General features: G+C 46.0%; 2 protein-coding genes across 17 annotated transcripts in view; one reads left to right on the top strand and one right to left on the bottom strand.

Annotated features, from left to right (window-relative positions):
* The window catches only part of ARSG (arylsulfatase G), a 122,563-nt gene that overhangs the window by 80,556 nt on the left and 15,369 nt on the right, over positions 1-26,638 (bottom strand). For 2 of the 14 annotated variants that reach the window (XM_077163663.1, XM_077163664.1), the window contains one exon: positions 13,486-13,602. The exons of 8 other annotated variants lie outside the window; for them this stretch is intronic. In XM_077163663.1, the coding sequence (XP_077019778.1) occupies positions 13,486-13,592 (107 nt within the window). In that variant the 5' untranslated portion in view covers positions 13,593-13,602. Of the gene's footprint in view, positions 1-3,334; positions 3,425-9,968; positions 10,026-13,485; positions 13,603-26,638 lie in introns of those variants that run through there. 4 more of the 14 variants (XM_077163659.1, XM_077163660.1, XM_077163671.1 and 1 more) reach the window with 4 other exon arrangements.
* Positions 10,116-25,232, top strand: SLC16A6 (solute carrier family 16 member 6). 3 transcript variants are annotated; one of them, XM_077163653.1, is made up of 6 exons: positions 10,116-10,446; positions 18,149-18,387; positions 20,353-20,496; positions 21,418-21,546; positions 23,212-24,027; positions 24,964-25,232. In XM_077163653.1, the coding sequence occupies exons 2-6, from the start codon at positions 18,156-18,158 to the stop codon at positions 25,212-25,214; spliced, it is 1,572 nt and encodes a 523-aa protein (XP_077019768.1). In that variant the 5' UTR covers positions 10,116-10,446; positions 18,149-18,155; the 3' UTR covers positions 25,215-25,232. The 3 variants fall into 3 exon arrangements, with proteins under 3 accessions (XP_077019768.1, XP_077019770.1, XP_077019769.1); XM_077163655.1 differs by lacking the exon at positions 24,964-25,232 and having other exon boundaries at positions 23,212-24,355; XM_077163654.1 differs by lacking the exon at positions 10,116-10,446 and having other exon boundaries at positions 17,744-18,387.

The raw sequence follows: 26,638 nt of genomic DNA, 5'->3' as shown, positions 1-26,638 counted from the left end.
CCATATTGGGAGAGCAGAGAGAGTTCCTACTAGGTATCTAAAAAACCCAACGGCCCTGGGGAAAGTACATCTGGGTCCCCAACTACATGTCAAAAGAACAGAATAGATAAACACATGGGCTTCTGAACACTGTCCTTTCTCTAACACACTATCCTCCACTTGAAACACAGTCATGAGAGCCATAGTCAACGTACTGTTTTGGGGGCTGTTGTGTACCCCAGAAAAGTCATGTTCGTTTCCCTAGTTCAATCTTGTGGGGGAAGACTAATTGCAGGATGGGATCTCTCTGATTAAAGTTGTTTCCATGGAGACGTGACCCATCCAGTTATAGTGGGACCTTTTGATTAGGAGGCTTCCATGGACATGTGTCTCTGCCCATTCAAGGCGGATCTAATCCACTTACTGGAGTCCTTTAAGAGGGAACTATTTTGGAAAAAGCTTCAGAACTGACACAGAGATATTTGGAGATTCAGAAAGAAAACGTCCTCAGGGAAGCTGTCTGAAACCAGAATCCAAAGGACCAGCAGATGCCAGCCACGTTCCTTCTCAGATTGGCCTTTCCTGAGTCAAGGTATAATTTTCTGGGTGCCTTAGTTTGGACGTTTTTTATGGTCTTAGAACTATAAACTTATAGTTTAATAAATTCCCTTTTAAAAACCCACCCATTTTTAGTATACTGCATTTCCAGCAGCATTAGCAGACTAAAACAGTCAAGGAAAAGGGTTCAAGGTCAATTACCTGAAATCAACTATCTGAAAGCCAGCTTGCCAAATTAAGGATTTTTTATAAAGCTGTATTTAACCTATTAATTGTTAAATATTTTATTATGGAAAAAGTCAAACATATAGAAAAATTGAGAAACTCACATGTACCACTCACCATCAGATCTAACAATTATAAGATAATTACAAGATAATAAGATCTTGCCTCTCTCTCCCCTTCTACTTCCTTTCACCTTCCCTCCACACACTTGAATATTTTGAAGTAAGTCCCAGATTTCACATAATTGCATCCACAAACATTTCTAGATTGTTCTCTAAACAACAAGAGTTAAGTTTATTAGTATCATCAAAAATCTGATCAGGGTTCAAATGTCCCCCATTGTCTCATCAGAGTTTAATTTTTCTGTTTGTGTGTGTGTTTTACATTTGGTGCATTCTAATGAGGATCCCAAAAATGGTCAAAGTAGTATTTGGTTAGTGATTCTCTTCTCTTATTCATAGCTTCCTTCTCACTTTTTCCCCCTGTAACAAATTTGTAAAATAAATTAGATCATTTGTCCTATAAAGTTTCTAGAATTTTGGCATCTCCATGGTGTCATATAAAATGCTTCCCAGACCCGTGTTCCTCCTGTAAACTGTTTTGCAAATTTAGAGGTGAGACCAGATTGAGGTTCTGTGTTTTTGGCAGCCCCACCTCATGGTAACTTTCTCTTTGTCATGTTAAGATTGACCACTGGGTCTGTGACTCAAAGTTCCATTTTTCACTTTTGCATTTTTGCATGAGACTAGGGTACTTTCTCTTAAATGCAATGGACTGGCTTTTCTATTTTTGCAGATTTATCTTTATCCTGGATCTGTTCCACCTCTACAGTGAAATGTCTTGAGATTCTATCTAAATTTTATTCGAGAATCTCTGAGGCTGAGGCTGAGGCAAGGACAGGTGCATGCGCAGAGGGAGAGGTAAAACCAAAACTCGGGGCAGGGAATGGTGGGGTGCAATTCAGTGAAGATTCGCCCCTTGGGGATTGACTACTGGGATGTGTTGCACTCTTTCCAGAAAAATGTGGTTCGAGGATTCAGCGATGTCATTTACAAACTAGCTCTGAGAACTTGGACAAGTTACTGAATCGCTCTGTGCCTCAGTTTCCTCACTTACCTGAAAAATAGAGCCACAGCCAACTTTCCTAAAGCCAGACACAACCTGAGAATGAAACAACTCAAAGCAAGGGAAGCCTGAGCCCACCATCTCCTCAAAAACGCGCTCGGAAATGTTGGCGATTGTTCTTACATCTCTCGATTGTTTTGAGGATAAAGACATAACAAACAGGTGAGCATTTTTTTTTAAGTACGATGCAAGCCCAGAGCCTTACTAAAATTAACATTAGACAAAACTATTCTGAGTGTAGATGGTGAAATCCAAACTCCCTGTAGCTACTGGCTGTTTCAAACTTTTGCCAGAACTGTTTGTCCACATGCTCTGCTAAACCCCAGAGAAGTTGAAGCTAAAACACCACTGTCACAACAGTGTCAAAAACAAAGTGAAGAGTCACTCCGGTTTGCATTTTCAGAGTCCCAAACCATGTCACCTTGTCACACAATCCCATGGCCACCTGTGCCGTCTTGGCTAAAACTGAGCCAAGTATCCTTGGCTGGGCAGGCTCGGCTGACAGCTAGCATGATCTGTGAAGGACACTGCCTCCAGAAAATCTGGTTTGGAACGACACAACAGCACGGGAGCAAGTCCAGATGCAGACGTAGGGTGGGGGCGAGGGAATCCCCCTTTGCTGATGTCAATTGAAAGTGGGAAATACATTTCAATATCAGAACCATCAGAAAGAAATAGTCCATGGCATTGGGCCCTAGCAAGAAGGATCCACAAACCTAGGATAAAAGCACCAGCAAGACAGTGGCATTTACCTCACTCATGCACTGCATAATTCCAGGACTTAGGAGATGGGTTGCTCAATAAATATTTGCTGAGTGACTGCATCTCACACGAACAACTATGGCCACATAAGCTCCGTCCCGCCTTGAAAACCCAACTTCATCTCATCATTGCCTTAACCTCAGAACACCTTTCCAAGTTATCCTTCCTCTGAGACGCTCGCTTATAATTCTCACTTGTAAAAAAAAAAAACTGCACTTGTTGAAATGCCACTTAAGTAATAATTACACGTGTCCTGTCTGAACTAGACCGTAAATACTTTGCAAGAAGGGACTGCAGGGCCACGGTGGCTCAGCAGGCACGAATGCTTGCCTGCCATGCCAGAGGACCCGGGTTCATTTCCCGGTGCCTGCCCATGTAAAAAAAAAAAAAAAAAGAAGGGACTGCATCCTGAAGGTGCGGCTTGGAAGTCTGGGAGACGACGGCAGCCTCAACGCTCGCGAGAGGGCCGGAAGGACAGGGGCTGCGCCAACAGAGGCCCGCTGGGCCGAGCAGGTTCCCAGGACACCAGCCTTGCCAGGTGTGCCATCAAACATTCAAAGCTCCTCACCTCCCGTCCCCTGCACAATCCCAGCGCACCCTTCTATAGAGCTTCTCGGTGTCAGCCCCCCGACCATGTGGAATCGCGTGGATGCGTTGCCCCTAAGGGGTTAAAGTGGAAACTTACACTGCAGACTGCTCCGGGAAGAGCAGAGCCAGGGAGGCCCGGCCAGGAGCAGGACCGGCAGTGCGTGTTAGACAGGATGGGGGGGGGGGGGTCAGCATCTCCCTTTAGGCGAGAAGCAAAGCAGGAGAGCAGGTTTTCATTCCTTGGGCAGCCGCAGAACAGGGCGGGTGGGGCAACTTCAACACTATGCAGAGAGAGACTGATTTATTCCGGGCGAAACCCAGGGCTCCCAGACACAAGCAGTGGCCTCAAACAGCACTTTCCCACACATCCGATTAGATTTCGTGACCCGCAATCGTGCTGCAAAAGTCCAATATGACAGAGTTCTTCCTGAAAGCAACATGATTAAAATGATTTTGTTTGGAGTCTTTTTTGGAAAAAAAGTCTTTTTTTTCTCTAAAGACTCCTGCAGGGGGTGCGAGGGTAGTTCAGTGGTAGAATTCTCACTTGCCATGAGGGAGACCTGGGTTCGATTCCCGGCCCATGCACTTCCCAAACAAACAAAGAAACCACACCACCAAACAACAACAACAAATTCAACAAATGATGCTGCGATACAGGATACTCACATGGAAAAAAGAAGGAAATGTGACCCCGCCATACAACATACGAAAAAATAACAGATTTTTACAACGGGCTGAAAATAATTTATAGAAGCTTCCCCAAGGCAACGTTCTCTCTCCTCTTCTTTTCTTTCTAAGACGTGAGGAGATGGCAAAACCACAGTAAATTATAAAGCAGTCAATTATGAAGACTGAGCGGTCTGGGAACAAAATTCAGTATTGAAATCAAATCAGATTTGCTCTGGAGTTAATGAGACACCCAGGGATACATCATCCATATAGCACTCAGTGTCAACCAGACATGACAGCAGTCAGACTGTGAGAGAGGTGCCCAGTGCCATGGGTGGGGAGGGGTCCCTGCTGTCCTGTAATAAAGCATGCCCTGTCCCCGCGTCCCCCCTCTCTTCCCTGCTGTCCACCACCCGCCCCTCTCTCACTCAGCTCCACAACCCCCCTGCCAAGGACTCTCTTTCCTGCCCCTACCTCTCTGATGTCTGCCCTTCCTCAAGCCTCCAGCAGTTACAGGCTGAAAGCGTTAACCAGCGAGAGTTAGGGAACCTTGACAGGTAGCAAGCACACAGCCCTGAGCCACTCACAGGGGTCAACTCAGTTAGCCTCGCCACACAGCTCCGTGAAGTCGGCATTATTCTTAGCATCCCCATTTCATGGATGAGCAGACTGAAGTAGAGAGAGGTCGAACCATTCACCCAAGGTGACAGCGGTAGTGAGGGCCGAGTTGGGATGCAAACTTGGGCTTCTGAGCCAGAATGCTCATGCAGCTCCCATTTACAGCGTCCGTGTTTGCCCCTCAATTACATATCGCACTGCCTTTCACAGCCCACTTGGTAACTGGGGATTGTCTGTGTCCCCCCGAAGAGCTCATCCCTGAGAGCAGGGACCTCATCTCTCTTGTCCTCGTATTAATGGGCCCACACTCGGCGGTTGTGCCAACGGCCAGGATGCTACAGCCACAGACTGGTCGGCTTAAATAACAGGGATTTCTCGCCTCATGGTCTTGAAGGGCGGAAGTCCAAAATCAAGTGTCGGTAAACCAGGCTCTCACCAAAGCCTGTAGCATTTTTGTCGGAAATCCACAACTCCATCTCAGCCTCCTTCTGGCCCCGTTCTGTCTCCTTCTCCCATGTCTCCTCGGCCTGGGGAAGCCAGGCCCGTGGGATTAAGGCCCCGGGTTCAGTCTGGCCTCACTTAAGAGGATCTCCTCTTTACAAAGGAGCTCACAGCCACAGGCCCAGGGGCTCAGACTTGAACGTGCCTTTGTGGGGGACGTGATTCAGTCCACAGCAGCGGCCTTCAAATTCCTTTTGGCTGGGTATCTCCTGAAGGAATTCTGAAAAAAAATCAACCCTCTCCCATTTTAAATCATCTCAAATGCTTCAATGAAAGCTAGAAATAGCTACAAAAGATATGACTTTGATTTCATTTGTAAATGTTATCTTTTGAAATAAAACTACTAAATCCCTCTTTTAAATGCATCTTATATAAATACATACCACAGCAACCTGACATCCTCTGCTTTAAAAATCTTGGTTAAGTTGGAAATTTTATATGATTTCTTTTTCTCAAAATTGTAATTCCATTCTACTCCCCTTTCAGAAGTCTATTCCAATATAATAACATTTTATGTTCAAAGTACTTTATTGATGACTTATCCTATGTCCCTAATACCAACTCTGCATATAAATTGAAATTTAACTTTCTACACTTTCCTCCAGGGGTTAAAAAAAAAACAAACTTTCTTGATCGAGTTACTATCACAATTGCTTTTGTTAAGTCATAATTTACAATAAAACAATGTATGTTGTAAATTTTGACAAGTTTTTACTAAACATAAAGGTAAATGTTATTGGAAATGGATCTTTAATGAGATGGGCTTGGGGGGGATGGAACAGATAGATTTGAAGAAATATCAGTATTTCTTCAGTATCAATAGTTTGATGTTCCCCCCAGAGCTTCTGACAGCTGGAGCAAAGCACCGTAGGAAGATACAAGCTGGAGAAGGCCAATGGGCTGGGGAGTAAGGACCCACCAGCCTTGTACCACAGGCACATGCTCAGGCAGAACAGTTTTTGGAAAGAGCTGAAGTTCTGAAAACCAATTCCCTAAAGACTATCTGTGCCCAAGAACCCCTTGGCAAATCTTCAGATTCCCCAGGAGCAAGCATTAGCCAGTCTGAAGGCTCCTGCCTTCCTCCAAACTGCCAGATTTGGGGATGGGGAGATGGGAAGGTCCACAAACCACAAGATAAACCCAGCACATCTCCCTGGAGAATCAGCTCACTGGAAAGGATCCTTGATGTGAGAGGTTCTCCGCTGTTTGGAGAAGCAAGTATTAAGATGTTACAGCAAGACTTTGTTTCGATGGAGCACAAGTCGAGCAGCCCAAAGTAAAACAATGGGGGAGAGGGGCACAGAAACAGGAAGAGGGAGAGTGGAAGGGTGGGCCATGAAGGCCTCCCAAGATGCTCCCTCAATACCCCTCACCTTCATTGGCTGCCCTGAAGACCCAGCTCTGAAAACAGGCTCGTGGAACCCTCCCCTCTGAGTCCATATGAGATTCCTCTCAATCCACTTACCCCAAGTTGAAGTTCTCACAGGCTGGTAAGTGTGGTGAGCCTATTTGCAAGCCAGGGTCATATCTGCCTAGCAACCCAACATGAAGACTCCAAGGACTATAAACGTTGACAGAGAACAGGCAGGCCAACTTAGTACAAAAGAATCTGTTCTCATGCAAATGACCCTAGGCAAGAGGGCTAGAAAAGAGAGAGCAGTGGGGACAGCTCTGCGGAGCCAATTTATTTCCCAAGAAGATATCTAGGGACTTTTTAAGGGCATCGTTTGTAACCTTGTCTACTGTAAACCAAGAGCTGGAGGGGGCTTTGCCTGCTACTTGGGTTGCGACAGACAGAAAAGAAGAATCTAAGAGGGGAGCTGAGAACTTAATTTCCTGATTTGTCTGGTTCTGTACCCCAGATTCCAAAGGTTCCTTTGTTCTTATTTAGAACTAAACAGAGTTAGTTTTGTTTGGGGGAATTTTGATTAGCATGGTAATGCAGTGCTTTCCCTCTCTTTGCTTTCCTTGAAGGAACAAAAAAAGGCAGGGGTTTTCAAATTTGGTCTCACTAGTCTAGAGCCAAGCCAGTCTCTAACCAGGTTGGGCAAAAGTTAGTGGTTTGCAGTTGGAATGCTGGGCAGAGGCTGTGTATCTGGCCACCTCCCCATCATCCAAACACAAATAGCAAAGTCATCTTTGGGTCAGCAGAGAGGGGCTCCAGTTGCAAAAGAGCCAGTATGTACCTACAAACAAGTAACCTTAGGCAAATCCCTGCTGTGCTTTCTGCCTCGTTTTTCTCATCTGTAAAATGGAGATATCAACAGCATCTGAGTTTTTCAGGGTTACTGTGACAAACACCTTAACACCGGGTTGGCTTAAACAATGAGACTCTATTGTACCATGGTTTTGGAGGCTGGCAGTCCAGAATTAAGGTCTCGACAGGCCATGCTTTCTCCCCAAGTCTGCAGCGTTCTGTTGCTGGCTTGCTACAGTCCTTGCGGGTCCCTGGTTTGTGTCTCTGCCTCCATCACATGGTCATCAGCCTCATTCTATTGGCTTCTTCCAGCTCCTGCTGACTTCTGGCTTCTACTTCACCTGCTCTGTCATCTTCCTAGATTTCCTCTCCTTATAAGGTCTCCAGTCATATGAAATAGGGCCCACCGTGATTTAATTTGGCCTCATTTAAATAAGGTGGTCAAAGATCCTATTCACAAATGAGCCCACACCTTAACTAATACTAGCATCTTCAAACGTCCCATCTACAAATGGGTTCACACAAGCTTGGGGTTAGGACCTGAAATTGTATTTTCTGGGGGGCATGATTTAATCTACCACACTTAAGTGTCAGATTTAGAAAGCTGATAGGGTTAAAATTAGACCATGTGTGTATGGCACTTAAAATGGTGTCAGGAACAAAGCAAATACACACAAAAAAACGCTATATGATGATGATGATGATGGTGATGAAGATGGTATCCCTTTCCCCCAAGGGCCAGTGGTTTCACTTGGTCAAACACTCAAATGTTTCCAATCATTCATGCTTTTTTTACATTATTTGCCTGATTTTTACACTATTTGCCTGATTTTTAACTCAAGAGGCTGAAGCACCAATATCTTATGTGACTTGCTTAGCATCACCCAGTTAAAAATGATGGTCTGTGCCCCTAGGTCCCCGAGCAGACTCAGTACCGTAAGTGCCCTGAGATGTTAAAAGCAGTAATGCCTCCTGAACTCAGGTCCCGATGCACCGGAACATCCTAAAGATCAAAGATTGCAATGACAGTCAGTCCTGTTGCAGCATTGTGTTTCCGCTTTAGTGATTAAGATCAGTTTCTACTTATCCGTACACGTGGATTCTCTGAAGAAGGACGTAAAAAAGGATTACTTGCGAGGCATGTGCTGGAGTCAGCAACCTGACTTGGTGAGCCATAAATAATAACAGCAATAAGAGTCTTAGGAGTACCAAGAAGGAGGAGTTACCAGGTGTCAGTTACTGTGCCCTCCACTTCACAGGCACGGTATACAGAATCCTTCCACTCTGGGAAGCCCTGTCATTTTCTCCATTTTACAGATCTGGGAATGGACACTCTAAGAAGTCACACGTACAAGGTCGCAAAGCTGCTCAGTGGTGCCCCGGCTCTCGGGTACTGGCTTTATGAGGCACTCGGCCCCAGCACAACTGTTTCCCACCTAACCACACCAGGGCTTCTTAACAGCAACGGATGGCATTTAACACCGCAGACTCTATCCCCAAATCATGGGAAATCAGCAGAAAGCAAGGAAGGTTTTTTATTAAAATTCAGATGGCCGACTCTGTCCCGGGGGCGGCTCAGCGTGCACATATTCCCAAACTAGGCTTCCTGGAGTTACTGATATCAGACTCAAATTCACCACGGCCCCCCTCCCCGCCCCAAACCTCAAAGAAGAGAGCAGCCTGTGCCAAGGTCGGCAGAGGAATGTGGAGAATTAGGCCTGTGCTTCCGAACCGGTCCCAAATTGGACCTGGAGATGTAAGGTGGAGACCAGGAAGCGCCCCCGAGGGCTCTGAAATCCCTGCGATCTGACACATTGCTTTGTCCCCACGAGCTCCTAACTGAGGTTTCCTGTGCATCATGTGCTTAGTACACCGTGACCTGGGGGTCCGGAACTTCGGGATTAGGGACACGTAGTCCACAAAGCTCTGGGTCCCCGATGGGGACGTGGGTCTCCCTCTGCGGGCAAGGCGGCGGCGCACCTGTTTGGAAGTAGCTTCCCGCTCGGGAGGGAGGGTGCGCGCGCGCCCCGGCCGGAGATGCTGACTCAGCCCGGCTGTTCACATCCCTTTCACATCGCTTTCGGGCGACACGGATGCTGCGGCAGCATCAGCCGAGGGGTGGGGGTGGGGGCCAGCAACCCGCAGCAGCCCGGCCATTCGCTCCCTGGGGCCCACTGCGGCAGTCTTGTCCACCCACACGCCTCCCGGAAGGGGAACGGTGGGGGTGCGCGAGTTGACGAAATTGGGGGGGAAGTGGGCGCTGGAGGAGGAACTCAGGGTTCGCGGCGCCGCGCGCGCAGATCACACCCAAACTGGAAGGAACCTGTTCTGCCCGGGGCGGGCGCCCAGCCGCCGCAGCCGCGAGCGCCTTGCGGGACCAGCCCTGGCGCGCGCGCCACCCCAGACCAACTGCGCCCACCCCAACTCCCTAATCGTCAGGGCGCGGGGCCGGGCCGTGGGTGCGCCGGGGGACTGAGGGAGGGTGGCGGCCCAGCAGCCTGCGCGCCAGTGCGCGCGTCCTGCTGGGGGGGTGCCGGGAAGGAGGGTGGCAGGCGCCCCCGGATACCCCCGCATGCCCGCGCTCCCCACTTGCATTGCAGCAAGGCTCCCGGGTCTGGGGTCTGCTCGAGCAAAGCGCGCAGAGCCATGCCCATGGGGTACCGGGCGCTGTGCCGCGCGCCCCGGCGCACTTACGGGGGCGGACCTGCGCGACCCCGCCCCGGCTCGGGGAGAGAGATGCCTTTACCTTGTGTGACCCCTCAGCCCCGGCCGCCGGCGGAAGGGCGCGCGCCCGGCCCACGTGGGCCCGCGCGCGCGCGCCAGGCCGGCCCCCTCCTTCTCGGCGCTCGCAGCACATGGTCGGCGGCGGCGGCGCGCCCCCGAGGCCGGCGGAGACCGGCTGCAGCCGGTATAGGATAGGAGATAGGCAGCGGCGCGGGGCCCGGGCAGCTGCACCCACGGCCGGGACGCAGGCAGCCGGGACCGGGAGGAGAGTGTGGTCGGGGTGCACAAGGCACCGGAGTGGGTGGGGTTCGGGTCCGAGTCCGGCCTCTGCCTGCCCGGCGCGCCGGGCTTACCGGCCCCGCCAACTTGTGATAGGCTCGGGCCCGGCCCTGAAGGGGTTAAACGCTTTCTCGTGCTATGAGAGGTTTATAAAGAGGGGGAGGCCAAGCCTCAGCCTTATTGGGAGCCTTTTGGGGTTTATTCTCTTCCCTTCTAACTTGGTGAGTTGGTTTTATTATTTTACATGTTTAAAAGTTTGATTGTGGGGGTGTGGGGTTGGTTTGTTTTAATCTGTGTTAGGGGCTTTTTTTCTTTTTCTTTCTTTTTTTTCTTTTTCTTTTCTTTTTTTTTCCTTTGGATTGGGGAGGCCGAGAACACTTAAATCTCAACATTTTGGAGAGGTTATTCCGAAGAACCTTCTGACAGTTGGGAATGCCCTGGGCCACCAGGCTGGCGCGCTCTCGCAGGCGTGAGCAGCCGATAGTTGGCTGGCCGTGGCCCTGGCAGAGTTTGGGTCTGGAAAACACATGAGTAAGGCCTGGCCTCTGAGCGCCCCCCGCCCCGGATCGGGAGCTCCGGGCCATCGGGCGAGTTGCGGGCGGCGGGCTGAAAAGCCCCTGCGTGGATTTTCCGCATGAAGTTGCCTGCGCGTCAGAGCGAAATGTCAGAGGTACCTTCCCCAGGCTCGCGCGCGCACGCGGGGCGGCCACTGAGGCAGTGCAAGGGCAAGTGGGGTTCCCTGTCCCTCACCCCCGACAGGGAGCCCCGGGGCGGCCCAGGTGAACCCCTAAGGGGAAGGCAGGGAATTCCCGGCAGAGCGCACAAGGTGTTCAGAACTGTCAGCCTCTGACGGCGGGTCCCGCGCAACTTCCGAGGTGCCCGGGGCTGCCAACCGCAGGAAAGCGCCGGTGCGGCTGAGCAACTCTGTAGCGAGGGAGGATGGTTTTGCAGAGGAAATGGGTTATTTCCCTCTGGGTGGTGGTTTTCTTCCTTTTTTAACTACCTCTAAAAGAAGGTGATAAAAATTGTTAGGTGGCATGTAAGACGTCACCAAATAGGAGGGGGACACCCGTCTTAGAAAAAGCTCCCCTAAACCATCTGGGGAAGAGCAGTTACAACTTTTCAACCTGAAAGCCGGTTTTGTTTGCTCAGACACTTCGTGCCAGCTCCTTCTCGCAAGGGATTGGCTTGTACCCTAGGGATGAGACTTCTCAGTGAGCTTACTTTTTTGTTTTTGCAAATCATAGTAAGATGGGTTTTGCTTGCCAAACATGCCTAGTGCTTATCCTGAAATCTCTGTAAGTGATGCATTTCCCCGGATTCAGAGCAGCATTACGTGGCATTTTGGGGATCAACCACATGTCCCGCCTACTGGTGGATACAGAAATACCCCTTCTTTTATTTATGGGAAGGGTGTCCAAGATAGAAACGTACAGCATGTAAATAAACAATGCAACTAAATGGAAAAGCTCCGTCCATCTCAGTGAGTACCACTAACCCTGAGTTTTCCTTCGGTGGTTTCCAAAAAAGGACTTTAGTCAGTGGAACTCCTGAGGAGGACGCTTAAATGAGGGGTTCAGGCTTTTTAACATCATGATCCTGTAAAATGATTCAGAGTTGAGGAGGGAGCAGTTCTGGATAGACTTGGGACTTTTTTGTTTGTTTTTTTAAATAGGGAATTCAAATGTACATCACCTAAATACAAACTGGTTTTGACAACTGGGGTGGGAAACAACTTGTCAAAAGCTGTTCCCCAGGCTATGCCTTTAAGAAGAAAGGAGATTCAGTACATTTGCCGAGGCTCTCCACACTTGCCAGTAGCCACCTCCATTCCCCTTCAAAGCCTGCAGCTTGTCCTGAACCAGCTTTGGTTCCCTTATGGGTCTTTGGGAATCCAACAATCTGCCTTCTCGATGCGTTCCGGTCAAATTCCTTCTCAACAAGTACACTCAGGATGGACGTGTAAGCCCTGGCTGAAGAGCCATCGATTAAAGGTGATGGTTATGACAACCACATGCTGGTAGAAAATAATCCAACATACCCAGCATGTTTTGTCATTATACTTCCTACCAGAGGACTCTGGGGTGAATGACAGGTGGCTATCCGGAACCCCATTCGGAACTGTAGAGTTTTACAGCTGGAAGAGACCTGATACTGCCTTGTCTAACCCCCTACTCTGACGGATGTGGAAACTGAGAGACTAACCTTGGGGATGAGGTTGTACAGCCAGAAATTCCACAAACATTGCCCAAGGGGCTCATGAAGACAAACCCTGGGCCTCACTTTCCAAGGACTGAAGTGAGTTGAGGAGATGGAAGAGAATAACTTAGAGCACTTCAGAATCCAAGGCTATGATAGAACTGTAGGTTCTTAGGGCAGGACAAGATCTGAGATCTTAAGAGTGAGATCATGTAAATGATCTGAGATCATTTACATGATCCTGAAAATGGAGTGAACTGATTTGCCCAAGGTCACCAGGCCTCCCAACTTGCACCATCAGGTTAGATTCCCACACGGTAAACTAATTTTCCTTCCCATTAGATAGTCATATGATCATAAAACCCAAAATGGGACAGATGCTTTCTGTGTTCTGGAATTCATAGAGGCTTTTAAGTATCTGAGTTTCAAAATTCAGGCCCCAGTACTTGCTCTGTTTGCAGATGCAGAGGGTCTTTTAAGCTAGCTGGCCTTCTGCTGGACAAATCGAAGAAAGAAGAGTCCAGGAAAGGATTTATTCTGCAACTAGGGTCATACTCACTTTATTACTCAGTTTTACATGGACAGGGGCACCCCAAGACTCATACCTTGTTTAGTAAATTTTTATTAAGCACAGAGTATGTGCCAAAAGCTGTGCCAGACACTGGGTCAGCAGGGGGGGATCTTACATTTAAGAGCAGAAATTATTGTCCAATAAGTTTTGGAAGCCAGGTTATTTTGTTATTCTATATTGTGGTTTTATTTTCAAGCTAAATGTAATAGGGCCTAGAAGGCTTTAAAAGGATAATAAAGGCATAAATGATGGAGTGAGTAGATGTGAGTTCTGGGGTGTCGTCTTTCCTTTATGTTGATCCCAGAAATAATAAAAGCATCTGTCCTCCAAAACCCTGAGAGGGCAGAGGAAAGTTACTTTTCTGTAGAGTAGACCACAGATGTAAAGCAAAGTTAAACAATAATAGTAATAAAAGAATGGATCACTCCGAAGGACCCCAGAAAATAAAATTAATAGATGTAAAGCAATCAGAAACCCCCCATCTTCTCACCAGTTTTCATAGATCAGATCCAGGCAACGTCCAGCTGCTTTCCACCCACATTTGCAAGAACGATAAAGCACTTGCACGCTCCTTGCAGCTTGCTCTCCTTGGGTCATCAGGTTTTTCCTAAGAATAAAACTCTGCTAGAATCAGAATTATGGACTCTTAAGACTGGGTGGAACTTTAGAGATTATCTAGTGCAAGCTTCTCATCTGCCTAATGAGGTGGAGTGACTTTCCCAAGGCCACACAGTTGAGTAAAGAAAGAAGTCGCAGAGCTATTGCCACACACATGTCAAGGTAGTTTTATCTTTTAAAAAACTTGTGACCTCACAATTTCAGTATAAAACATCTCCTCCCTGCCCTTAAAAATGCTGGGTCCTGGGGGCTAGGAGATTTTTCTGGACCATTCGGCCAAGTCATGCCACCTCTCTGGAGCTCAGTTTCCTCATTTTGCAAACAGGAGATGGACAAGAGGGCTCCAAATTCCCTTTCAGCTTTAACATTCTGGAGTTCTAACTACATTCCGTGGCTACGAGTTGATCTTAATCCCAGCCATTTCGCAAATGCAAAGCACTGATCATAGCGGAGCAAAGGATGAATGCGCGAGCCTTGCCCCTGCTATGATCAGTGCTTTGCACTTGCGAAATGGCTGGGATTAAGATCAACTCCGAGAGCCACTCCTCGTCGTTAGAACTGAAAAATGTGCCTTACACACAGAACCTTACGGTGGATAGGTAATTGCATGTTAGTAACAAAAACAGCGATATAAAACCACTCATCTAAGTTCAGTCCAAGCAGAAGATTCTGTCTCTTGATCCTACAATGATTTTAGGCTAGGGAGAGATTCAATTTATCTTTCTGGGCCTTTATCAGTTTTATGTGGTCTTATGCAGGTTTGTCCTGAGCCCTCCACTAATGCAGAGACCCGGGGAGTGCCCTTCTAGGTCAGCAAAACCATGCCAACGTGATCTCGGACTTAGGAGCCATTTAGTTCTGACTACTTGTCAGGAACATACTGAACTCTGGAAGGAGGTAGCTGGATGGCTTTAAATATGATCAGGTTTGGTCTTGATGTTGCTCATTATTATCATCAACAAATATTTAAGTCCATGGAGACAGATCCCCAGTGCCTAACACAGAGCCTGGCACCTAGTAGGTACTCTGCTGAAAAAAACAACTGAAAACTGTGTGCAAGGTACTATGGGGTAATACAGAGAGATGCAGGCTCCAGTGTTTTTTTTCCCCCAGAAATGTATAAGTCAATCAAGGAAATCAACAATGCCACATGAAGAAGAGAGCCCTGAGGCTGGGCTGGTCAGAGGATACATTATGAAGAAAGGGGGATTTGATGGGGGCAGGGCTTTAAGGGTTAAACAGTGCTGGCCGTAAAGAGGGCTTTGAGGTGGGAGAAATGGGCATGGCCAAAGGCAAGGTGCAACGAGAAGGCAGAGTAGTCCTCGATGACCAGGGATGACCAGGGCAGGCGTGTCAAGTCTACAAAGATAGGCTGGGGTCCAATTACAAAGGACAGCAAAAGTCAAGCTTGTTAGTGTGTTTTATTCCTTCAGAAGAAAGGAAGCCATTGAAAAAGTCTGAGCAGAGAAACGTCACCACAATGCAGCATTCCAAAAAGATTCATCGTGCGGGACACGTGAAGTCAGTGAGGCTATGCTAGGGCGTCAAGGAAAAGCTCCAGCACATGGTCTGGTGGGGGAATAAAATGGAAGGGACGGTGGCTGAGGACCCTGACAGCTCCTGGCCCACCACCCTCATTTCCTCTCCCACCTGCACTCCTTCCCCAGAGATTGACACTATTCTAACGCCAGCACTGGGTGTACTTTTTTTTTTTTTTTTCTGTCTTCCAAATCTTAAGCCTAGTGCTGTTCTCAGTCCTCTTCACAGCTGCCTTACCCTGAGAGCAGCTTTGGAAAGGCGGATCAAGGAGGGGGATTATAGAAACTTCATTGCTGAAGGGCTCCTGGCTCCCATCAGAAATCCATGGTCTTCCAGGTTGGGAAACACTAAGGACAAACTATTCTGGAGCTGCTCACCCTACCCCTTGAACCATTTAACTGTCCTCACCACCCTCCATTTACTTTCAGGCATGACACATCAACACACATGACAGTACAAAGGGCTTCGCTGCAGAGAACAGAAGCTTCTTAAATCATCTTATGCTCCATTTTATGCAGCCAAATATTTCACAGTAATAGGCTAAAAAGTGAATGTCCCAGAGCAGCTAAGTGAAGGCCCACAGATGCTTAGAGAGGAAACCACTGGCATCAGAAGCTGGAAGCAACGGAACCAGGAACAAGGATCAGCATCAGCAGACTCCAGCCTTGTGCCTTCCCAGCTGACAGAGCTGTGCCAGAAGGCCTCAGCCTTTCGAGTGATGGTACCCCTTGTCGGTGCCTTAACTTGGACACTTTCACTTCCTTAGAACTGTAAACTTGTACCTTATTACATATTCTCTTTTTAAAAGCCGTTCCAGAGCAGGTCACGGTGTAGCTCAGCAGGCAGAGTTCCACCTGCCGTGCCGGAGGCCTGGGTTCAATTCCCGGTGCCTGCCCATGCAAATAAAAATAAATAAATAAAAGCCATTCCATTTCTGGTGTATTCCATTCTGGCAGCTTAACAAACTAATATAGATTTTTGATACTGGAGAAGTGGGGTGCTGCTATGGTTTGCAAATACCAAACATGTTGGAACAGCTTTTTAAATGGATTAGGGGAAGATTCTGGAAGAGTTGTGAGGAGCGTATGATACCAGTATATTGCAATACACCCAGGGTGTTTTGGAACTGACTAATTTGGGCTCTTTTGGAACTTTTAACTGATGCACGTAGGAAATGCTAGCAAGAAATTTGAAACTGTGCATTCAGTAGGAGGCTTTTTTTTTTTTTTTAACATGGGCAGACACCGGGAATCGAACCCGGGTCCTCTAGCATGGCAGGCAAGCATTCTTGGTTGCCTGTTGGTAGAAATGTGGACTCTAAGGATATTTCTGATAAAGCTTCAGACAGAAATGGTGAACGTGACATTGCAAACTGGAAGGAAGGAGTTCTTTGTGGATGGAAAGCAGAATTTGAGAGTAATGAACTTGGATATTTAGCAGAAGAAATTTCCAAACTAAATCTGGAAAATGCAGTCTGGTTGCTCCTTCCAGCTTTTAGTAAAATGCCAGAGGAAGGAGGTAAGTTGAGAAGTGAACTCTTGGGTATAAAGAAAACAGAAATTGATGGTCTTGGAAATTCTGGGCTTTCAGAAAGTGAGACCTCAGACAATAGTGCCTCACGTGAAGATTTATCCAAATATGGAAGTAGTCAGCCATTACAGGACAAGTGAGGATTGGAGATGAACTCATCCAGAAAGGATCTGTGGAAAGTCCTATTGTCTGATGGGTGTGATACCAGTATATTGCATAGAAAGACAATAAGAGTGTTGCAAGATCTGTATAAATGGAACCACTGCCAGTATGGACTAAATGGGACAAAATAAGGGACAAATTGAAGGAAAAATTACTTCAGATGCAGAACTATGGAAGTTGAGGTCTGCAGCCAGGAAATCTTGGGTCAGGAAAGTGGACTCACCCATGCCCGTGAAGAGGGTGAGTTTGCCCTGGAAGCAGAGGGCGGGTCGTCCACGGTGCTGGTCAGGAAGAGTTGTGCCACCTCAGGCCTCGGAGAGAGTAGAGCGCATAAACTGGGGGTTGGGAAGCCCGGCTGCCACCCCGTTGTTCTGGAGGGGTTGAGTGTGTGCCCCAGAGATGGCAGAGATCCTGGGTGCTGCCACGATGTATGGAGGGGATGGAGCTAAGAAAAAGTGGTTCCTCCCAGTGAACCCCAGTGTTGCAACTCACCCCAGCATTTGGAGAGAGCAAGGCTGCTGCGTAGGCCCTTGGAAGGGGTGGGAGTACTGCTTTCTAAAGCCTCGGAGATAAATTACTCTCAGACTTTGAAATACAATGGAGTTCGCCCAGCAGGTTTTTGGAACTGTGGGTCCAGTGACCCGTTTTCCTTTCGATTTCTCTCTATTGTATTGGAAACACGTATCCTATGACTGTCCCTCCTTAGTATATTGGCAGCAGATAACTTGTTCTGAGTTTCACAGGTCCAAAGCCAGAGGAGAATTTATTGCCTTAGAACAAACCATGCCAGTAACTGACTTTGATGAGATTCTGTATTGTTTTTTACTTTGTACGGTATGGTATTTGTATTGTTACTGAAATGGTTTAAGGCTTTTGTGATACTATGATGGAGTGAATGCATTTTGCTTATGGAAATAACATCTTTTTGGGAGTCCAGAGGGTGGATGGACTGTGCCAGTTTGAAAGTATTATGTACCCCCAGAAAAGCCATGTTTTAATCCTGATTCAATCTTGTGGGCACAGCAGTTTTTTAATCCTGATTCAACACTGTGAGGCAGAAACTTTTCATTAGATTATCTCCATGGAGAGGTGGATATGTAATATATCCATTATTGCCCAAAGAATAATTACCAGGCCAGAAACAGTAAAAAAGAATCATATGACTTTATAAGAACTGTACATGATTTAAATATTCAACAAAATAAGAAACGTGGTCAAGTTTACATCTGTTATGTTTGACAAAGGGCATTAGAATCATCGACCCTCATGCTAATACTGGTTTGATTTTTATTTTTTTATTTCAGATTAAGAATGACCCAAAAGAAATCAAAGATTTGTTTCAAAGCCAATGTTTATACGCAAGTGCCTGATGGAAGATGGGGCTGGGCAGTGGCCATTTCGTTTTTCTTCATTGAAGTCTTTACTTATGGTATCATCAAATCCTTTGGTGTCTTCTTCACTGACTTAATGGACAGTTTTGGTGAATCCAATAGCAGGATTTCATGGATAATATCCATCTGTGTATTTGTCTTAACATTTACAGGTTAGTACCCCTTTCTGCCTAAACATAAGCCTATGTCCCTTTTAATTTGCCTACCGATGATGGCCTTGGTGTGTGATGCCTCCTTATATGACCCAAAGTTGAGACAGATGGTTTTGGGGTGCTAATGGGAGTGCTAAAAGAGAAGAGGCATGCTGAAGATAAAAGTCTTATTTGCTAGCCTTAACTGCCTTCAATTTAGCACACATGTATTAAGCACCTACTGTATGCACGGTCTTAAGATACTGTAGATTACTTTAGGGACAGCAGAAGACCCCAGTTCTATGGGGGTGTAGTCATTTTCTGAAGAAGATCAAAAGGGCATCATACACCCTTAATGTATGTCTCATTAAGGACATGCTCAGCCAGATGGGATGGAGACATGAAAAGGTGGATGTGTGAAGGAAGATGGGATGTGCAACAGGATATAATATAAAATGAGAACTGTGGTCCTGAAGTGACACTTGAATTCCAAGCCTGGCTTTCTGAAAGGACTTCATTAATTAATCACTATACAACACCCCATTTCCAACAGCATACCATAAAGTGGGATTTTTGGCATAATTTTTAATATCCAGATTTTCACCTGAGCCCATTCAGGCCTAACCTGGACACACACCACATGTCATAAGGGTTCATCTGTCGGGGCAACACCAAGGGTTTTCTGACAGGACAAGGCTGTTGAACTCACCTCAGAATGTGAACCAGACTGACCTTAAACTTTCCCAATTTTACCCTAATATCCTGCCATGGAACGGTTATCTCTGAAGTTATCTAAGCCCTTCTTCAAATGCAGTTAGTCTTCAGCCAAAATAATATCTTAAAGAAACAGCTCTATATTTTTACCGATTGGATAAATTTCTCTAATTAGCCCTAATACCATCTCTACGAGTTTCATGACAACTCCTGGTTCCAGTTTGAGGATTAAGATACTTAATTTTTAAATTATGGAATATCTGTTTTCTTGGAAAGATCATCGAAATGAAAGAACCACACTTTTACATTCGGTAACGTCAGCAACAAGAAATGTCTGTTTAATAGTATTATACCAGAAGATCAGGGTTCTAAATGCTATTCTTCCGGGAGGTTGCTTTGAGCCAACATACTCAAAAGTTGACAGTGGTTTCGTTCTGAGCTATATTTAATATTAGTTTACATTCTACTAGCAAACATAATAGATGGATATGGACCAAACCCAGCAATATTTAATCATATCTTTTTTTTTTTTTTGCCCCTCCTACCCAGCATGCTTTGTGTTCCTCCTTGCCCTACTTCTCACTTGTTCACTTATCTCAATATATTAAAGTCAATATGAATGCCAGCCTAAGTAACATATGGTTATAGAACAAATTTGCCAAGTTTAAATGTAGTAGGGGATACAGAGTATAGAACTAAGCTGAACGAATTATAGTTCGTCAGCCATTTTGGCATATCTTTCCCAGAGCTTCCCTCCTTTAGGCATGGAGAGCTGAGAACTGACAATTTTTTCACCACGTAATCATTTTCAGAAAAAGTCAGTTAAGAAACTAAGGTAGAATTTGGCCCTACATGGAGTTTTTTTTTTAAAAAAGAATCCAAAGCAAGAGTATAGAAAGAAGAAGGAAAAAAAAAGATACTGCACGACCATAGGAAAATCACTTTTTACTACAGAATTCTATCAGTGCACTTCTAATTTTGCAAGCACTTCAGGGTGAGTCACAATCTTTCCTCTAAAAATGTAAAGTTTCATACTATTACTCTGGCTTTCTCTTGAAGGAGCCTGGAGCATATGGTCCAATTTGAACAAATGCTAGAATAATTCCTGAACTGACTTAAGTAACCATTGCATGAAATGTATTTGATATTTTCCACTGCCTTTCGGTGTTCGAGACCTAAAAGAGGGAATCTTATTGCAGCTCATGCTTAAGCCTTTATGAGTTAAAATATTACTTTATGTTTTTTTTGTTTTCTTGTTTTTTTTTAACGCAGCACCTCTGTCCACCATCTTGAGCAGCTGGTTTGGGCACCGGGCGGTGGTGATGGTCGGGGGACTTCTCGTTAGCACAGGGATGGTCTTAGCCTCCTTTGCACAGGCCGTGTGCCACTTGTACATCACAATTGGGATCATCTCTGGTAAGTGCTTCTCCTCGGTCTACGGTTCCCTAGAAACTCAGTTTCTCTGGGTTTGAAGAACAAAGAGCAGGGAAGAGAGAATGAAACCTAAATTGCCTCTCTCTCTCTTTTTGTCTTAAATTAAAAATGCCCCAGATTCGTGGGTTTTTTTTAGCTGGGTTCAAAACCCAGTTTGGACCCAGTATGGACTCCAGGGCACATGGAAACCTATTCTCAAGGGCCCACAAGAGTCTTTTTTTTTTTTTTCATATTTACTAGTGGTGAAGATAACTTCTCTTTGGCTATGTTTTGCAACTGAAAGACATAATTTTCACAATGTATTATTTGAATTTCTTTAGGTAGTGCTTCCCAAATTAGGTTCTAAGGTTCCTGGGCTGTGGGAGAGGATGAAGTGGGCTCGACTTCTTCCTGGGGGGTCTGAGAAAACTTTTCCCCTGTAAAAGCAGTCCAGACATTACTCAGAGATTTTATGGGTGTGTGTATACATATGTGGGTATGTGTGTATACATATATATACATATATATATTTAAATATGTATATCTGTATAAAGATTTGTACACTTTAAGATGTTTCCATATATTTCTACAAATATTAAAAGACTCATTTCTTTCCAAGTAGAATTTTTATACAAAACTATATTCAACAGTAGTTCTGCCCATTGTGAACTTATACAAATCTGAAAAAGTACAGAAAGGTAGAAAAAGCCAAAGAACATTTTTTACACTCCTAGCACCCCAAAACCAGAGTTGAAGTTTATCCAGACCTTTAATGAAACCCAGTTTTCTTTGCTCAGTCACCTTTCTCCAGCATGAATTACTTGACTGCTAGAACTTGTGAGTTTAAAAAACAAGAACAAAAACCCCCTTCTCTGAACTACTGCACCACGCTGTACTTTTCACCGTTTGCTCTTTCTTTCACAGGTTTGGGATATTGCTTTAGCTTTCTCCCAACTGTCACCATTCTGTCCCAGTACTTTGACAAAAGGCGCTCAGTGGTTACTGCCGTTGCCTCTACGGGAGAATGTTTCGCTGTGTTCGCTTTCGCACCAGGTACGTGTCCCACGATGGTCTCCACGTGGACGAGAAGTAGGGAGCTTCTCAGCCACTTATGAGCCTAGCTTTCGTGGGTGGCCAGTGGAAAGCTTACCTGCCCTCTTTTCCAGCTCATTTTTAGGGTAGATCTTCCCTAATCTTCACTTTAGGAATCCAAACCGTTTTAATCGTAATCCAGAGGGTGCACAGGTAGTTCAGTGGTAGAATTCTCACCTGCCATCTGCCATGCAGGAGACCCAGATTCAATCCCTGGCCTGTGTACCGCCTTCTCCAACCACCCCCACCCCCCAAAAAAGTAGTCCAAGTTTACATAAATGGGAAGATACTTGGTACATTTGCAGTGATCAAGCCCAAAACATGTATTCCACAATAAATAATTTAATGTTTGGGGATTAGGTATACTATTGTTTCTCTCCTTTGTCAAAAGAGAGACTTCAACGTGGGTTCAGATTATACCAAGAAAGTCAGTTTTATTATCTGCTTGTGGGTAATCTCCGAGCACATTTTTTATCCCTGGCTTTAGGTGAATTATATCCCACAGGTAGACAGGCCACCCTGGAGACCCAGAGGTGTCTCTCCCCATGCGGTTTCCGGATGGGTGTGTCAGTGGCTGTGCTCTGCTTTTGAAGCTGCGCCTAGAGGTGGTTAAGGGGGACGAGTCACGAGGTCTACCGCTTTTCCAGCGGCTTAGATAAAGAAATGCATGTGTGTATATGAAGACAGAGAGAGCTACGGAGACAGAGGAAACGTGAACTGGTGAATTTAGGGGAAGGGCAGGCTTACAGGTGTCATTCTTTCTGGTGATTTGAAATTTTTCCAAATACAATGTTGGGAGGAGAAATAAGCAGGGGACTGTGAGTACCTGGAGGCAGAGCTGGGCCACAGCCAGCTTTGTCCCCAGCCCTGGCACAGCACCTGGCACCTGGTAGGATATCGGGCCATGTCAGATGGAGAAAGGAAAATTAGACCCATCATTGCCAGGTGAGACTAAAGCACTTTGAAATACCCAGGCCTGAAATATTTGGCAACTCGAAGTTTTTCAGATTAAGCGGGGTGGGGGTTGGGGAGTCGCGAGCACACAAGGGTAACAAAAGGGGAGCTTTCCTGCTAAGCTTACATTATGGTTAATTGAGTTACCATAGCTAGCATACGTGACTGTCAGCTTAGCCCTTAGAGAATCGAAATACAGTAAAATGAAATGATGATGGCCATCATTTAATCTGTCTGGGATGATTAAGGGGGCTCTTTAAGATCTTGTGGGGTACCTGCATTGACCCATGGTAGCTGTGGAGCTTTAGGCTGTCTTCAGCCACATGCTCAGCCCCACAGGATTTGGGGTTTGGATTTGGCCTGTGGGCTGCAGTCTGCTCGGCGCTGATGTAAGTCACAAACTCATTTCATTTCTTGCACCTCTACCTGGCAAAATGCCACCCGCAAAAGCTCTTCTGGAGCCTTGGGGGGAGAGGCTTTCTCTGTGAGGTTGGTGATGTGCATTTCCTCCTGATCGATTCAAAAAAGCACATGGTGCAGGCTGACAGCATTCACACCGCTGGGTAAATCTATATACAATGGATCACCTATTTCTTTGTGACCACTTCCCCTGGGTCCCCAGTCCATTACTGACCTTCGATTTGATTTCTTCTTCGCTCCTGCCTTTCCAAGCGATCACAGCTCTGAAGGAGAACATTGGCTGGAGACACAGCCTCCTCTTTGTGGGTCTCCTCCAGCTCAACATCGTCGTCTGCGGCACGCTGCTGAGGCCCATCGTCATCCGAGCCACCTCCTCACCCAAGATCGCCACGCAGGAAAATCCCAAGGAAGCGCAGTACATGCTTGAGAACGAGAAAACACGCACCTCGATAGACTCCATCGACTCAGGAGTAGAAATAACTACCTCACCCAAGAACGTGCCTCGTCCGTCCAACCTGGAACTGGAGCCCAAGGCTGACACCCAGCAGGTCCCCGGGACAAGCAGCTCCAAGCCGAGCGCAAAGCGAGCCCCGCTGTTGGACTTCTCCATCTTGAGAGAGAGGAGTTTCATCTGCTACGCGTTATTCGGCCTTTTTGCGACGCTGGGGTTCTTTGCCCCGTCCTTGTACATCATCCCGCTGAGCCTCAGTCTGGGCGTTGGGCAGGACCGCGCCGCTCTGATCCTGTCCGCAATGGCCATCGCCGAGGTGTTCGGGAGAGTCGGCGCCGGCGTCGCCCTCACCAGGGAGCCCATCAGGAAGATCTACATCGAGCTCATCTGTGTCGTCTTACTGACTGTGTCCCTGTTTGCCTTTACCTTTGCTACAGAATTCTGGGGTCTTCTGTCGTGCAGCATATTTTTCGGTGTTATGGTTGGGACGGTGGCAGGCACCCACATCCCACTGCTAGCAGAGGCTGATGTCGTGGGAATTGAGAAGATGTCTTCTGCAGCCGGAGTCTACGTCTTCATTCAGAGTCTGTCGGGACTGGCTGGCCCTCCCCTCGCAGGTAATCTGAAGACGTAAAATATAAACCTTTGCCTCCCATCTCCTGATTACGTGTGCTAGCTTCCTGTTCTAGCCTAACCAAAAACCTATTGATTCTTATACGTGCACAGGATTTTAGAGCTGCCAGGGATTAGAGACTACCTGAGCCAACCCTCTTGATCTAAGCAGGAGGAAACTGAAGGCTAAAGAATATAATCCAAAGGTCAGATGGGAATTGAGTGACCCAATCACGAGTAGAGCCCAGGTCCACTGTCCAAGCAGGCGCCCCAGCTCTCTCTACCATCTTGCCGTACCTGACATTAGAAGGGAACCTGGGGACTTGTGACCTTATAGCTCATCTGACTTTTGGAATAACGGAACTAAGGGATTTCTGTAAGTCCACCTTTCCGTTTTAGGAAAGGTGGGGGACTGCACTTGCAGCAGCTCTCAGCAGATACTTAACTGATCACTACAGATTATTTCCCAGTAGGGAGGACAGGGGCATGTTTCCTATCTTAGAAATGACCTCAAATAGGTCATTAAAAGTTACTGTGATTAGAAATCTTATTTCCTGATGTTAAAAGATAACTGGAGCGAACTCAAGCGAATACAGCTCTTTACTTAAGAATATTACATTTTCAGAGAAGCATGCATCTCTAACTGTCGCATGTTTTAGATTCTCTCCTAGGACAGGTTTAGCCCACAAAGAAAGTGCAGATGACTTCATTTTCTCAGGTCAGCACCTGAGAATTTTTCTATTTTGTATAGAAAATGTATATGTTCTCTCCATCGCGAAAAGATTCCTACCTTTGGCTCCCTTTTTTTTTTTTTTTTTAATTTAGAGAAACAGCGTAAAACAAAGAAACAGAGACGTTTCTGCATTTGATGGAAGCCTGGGTGAGAGGGGGTTTGTGTCCTGTATGTAATGCTGCTGACAGATGCTTCTGCTTTCTCCCAGGTCTGCTGGTCGACCAAAGTAAAATGTACAGCAGAGCCTTCTACTCCTGCGCAGCCGGCATGGCCCTGGCAGCCGTGTGCCTCGCGCTTGTGAGACCGTGTAAAAAGGGACTGTGCCAGCGGCCCTGTTCAGGTGAAACAAAGGCGGAGAGTCGGCGTAGGAAAGCTTTACAAGACCCACCCGAAGACTTTCTTGAAATGGATCTGGGGAAAAATGAGCACAGAGTTCATATGAAAATGGAACCAGTATGACGCGCTTTCATATGCCATCAGCCACCGTGTTGGCTGGGGCGGGTGGGGTGGGGGGAGAGGGTGGCACGCGGCTCCACTTTCACAACCACATTTTAAAGGGAATGTATACGGAAACAGCAGTACCAACGACGTTTTTTTTTTCTTTTGTTTTCCTTTTTTTGCATTTTTAAGCCAAAACAAAACAACCAAATACTCTTCCGTATATGAATCCGGTTGTATTCAGTAACAAGACAGAGATACATAGAAGAATTCTCTGGTTCACATTCCAGTTTTAAAACTGTGAAGCTAATTGGCAAGGTGGTTTTAAGAGCTCTCGGATATGATGAACTCATTCTCTTAGAGAGCATCTGGCCCAGGGTATTACAATGAAATTGCCCATCAAAAAAATCTTAAATCGTTTTTTTAGGTTTCTCATTTTTCAAAATAAATGAATACATTGTTCAAACCCCTTTTGAAAAAGAAAAATATTGAGGTTCCCATTAGCAAATGATGGCCTCTTAATTTTCCACATGTTTCATGGAGGTGAAGTACGGTTTAAGACCAGACATTTGACTGATGAACAGAGATTTAAAACACACACACATATATACATAAACTTGAACTTCATAAATGTGAAGATGACCACTTCTTTTTATGGCCAGTTATTACCACAAGTGTTTCAATACAAAACAACACAGAATGGCATTCAAAAATGTGTTTCCTGTTGCTTTTAAGTATTCAGCAATATGTGATTGTAGTATCTTTAATTTAAACCACTATTTATTATTAAGTTATTCTAGGAGAGGAGGAAAGTAATCAAAAGAAATGCAATCTGAGGATGCTCAGCATTTTTCCTGCCTTTCAGTAATCAGGTCCTCAAAGACGACTTCTTGGTCTTGTGAAGTTACTCTCTCAAATGGCCAAATTGTAACGATTCTTTAATAGGCAATGAGCACTATTTAAAGGGAACAAAATAATAAATAGCAAATTGCCTTAGTTTTGTTTTTTTTTAATATTTTTTTATCACCTAAAACTGCTCAAGGATCTTTTTTTTTTGACAAGAATTATATTTTATTGAATTGTGGAAGCATTCCTGATTTTTTTCTTTCAACATCCAACTGTTGACGCATCTGCTATTTCATGTGTGTAGCAGAGACCCTTAAGTTTACCATCGTGAGTGATAAGTGACAAGTTACATATGTAACGCATGACTTGAGTGTTCTAAGTTGCCACAGGCATCAGGCACCTGGTCACCTGTTTGCATGCAGTGACACTACATGTATGTTATTTCTCATTTTAACATATTTCTGCTTAGAGGGCAAGTGTGAGGACAAAACAGAGGACTGTGTACTCACTTCTTTCTACTGAATCGCACCCTACAGGCGATGGTCAGACCTTGCTGCCCAACCCTTTCTCACCTTTACTATTAATTTATGACAACTCAG

The sequence above is a fragment of the Tamandua tetradactyla genome, chromosome 6 (genome assembly GCF_023851605.1).
Source record: "Tamandua tetradactyla isolate mTamTet1 chromosome 6, mTamTet1.pri, whole genome shotgun sequence".
Classification (NCBI taxonomy): Eukaryota; Metazoa; Chordata; class Mammalia; order Pilosa; family Myrmecophagidae; genus Tamandua; species Tamandua tetradactyla.
Note: the sequence above shows the minus strand (reverse complement) of the source record. Positions and strands in the feature narration are given on the sequence as shown.

What these genes read in the sequence shown, in the direction of transcription:
- SLC16A6 (XM_077163653.1), top strand. Translation starts at nt 18,156, where the DNA reads ATGACCCAAAAGAAATCAAAGATTTGTTTCAAAGCCAATGTTTATACG. An exon ending in ATTTGTCTTAACATTTACAG is followed by an intron (nt 18,388 to 20,352) that starts GTTAGTACCCCT and finishes TTTTTAACGCAG; the next exon opens with CACCTCTGTCCACCATCTTG. An exon ending in GGCTGGCCCTCCCCTCGCAG is followed by an intron (nt 24,028 to 24,963) that starts GTAATCTGAAGA and finishes GCTTTCTCCCAG; the next exon opens with GTCTGCTGGTCGACCAAAGT.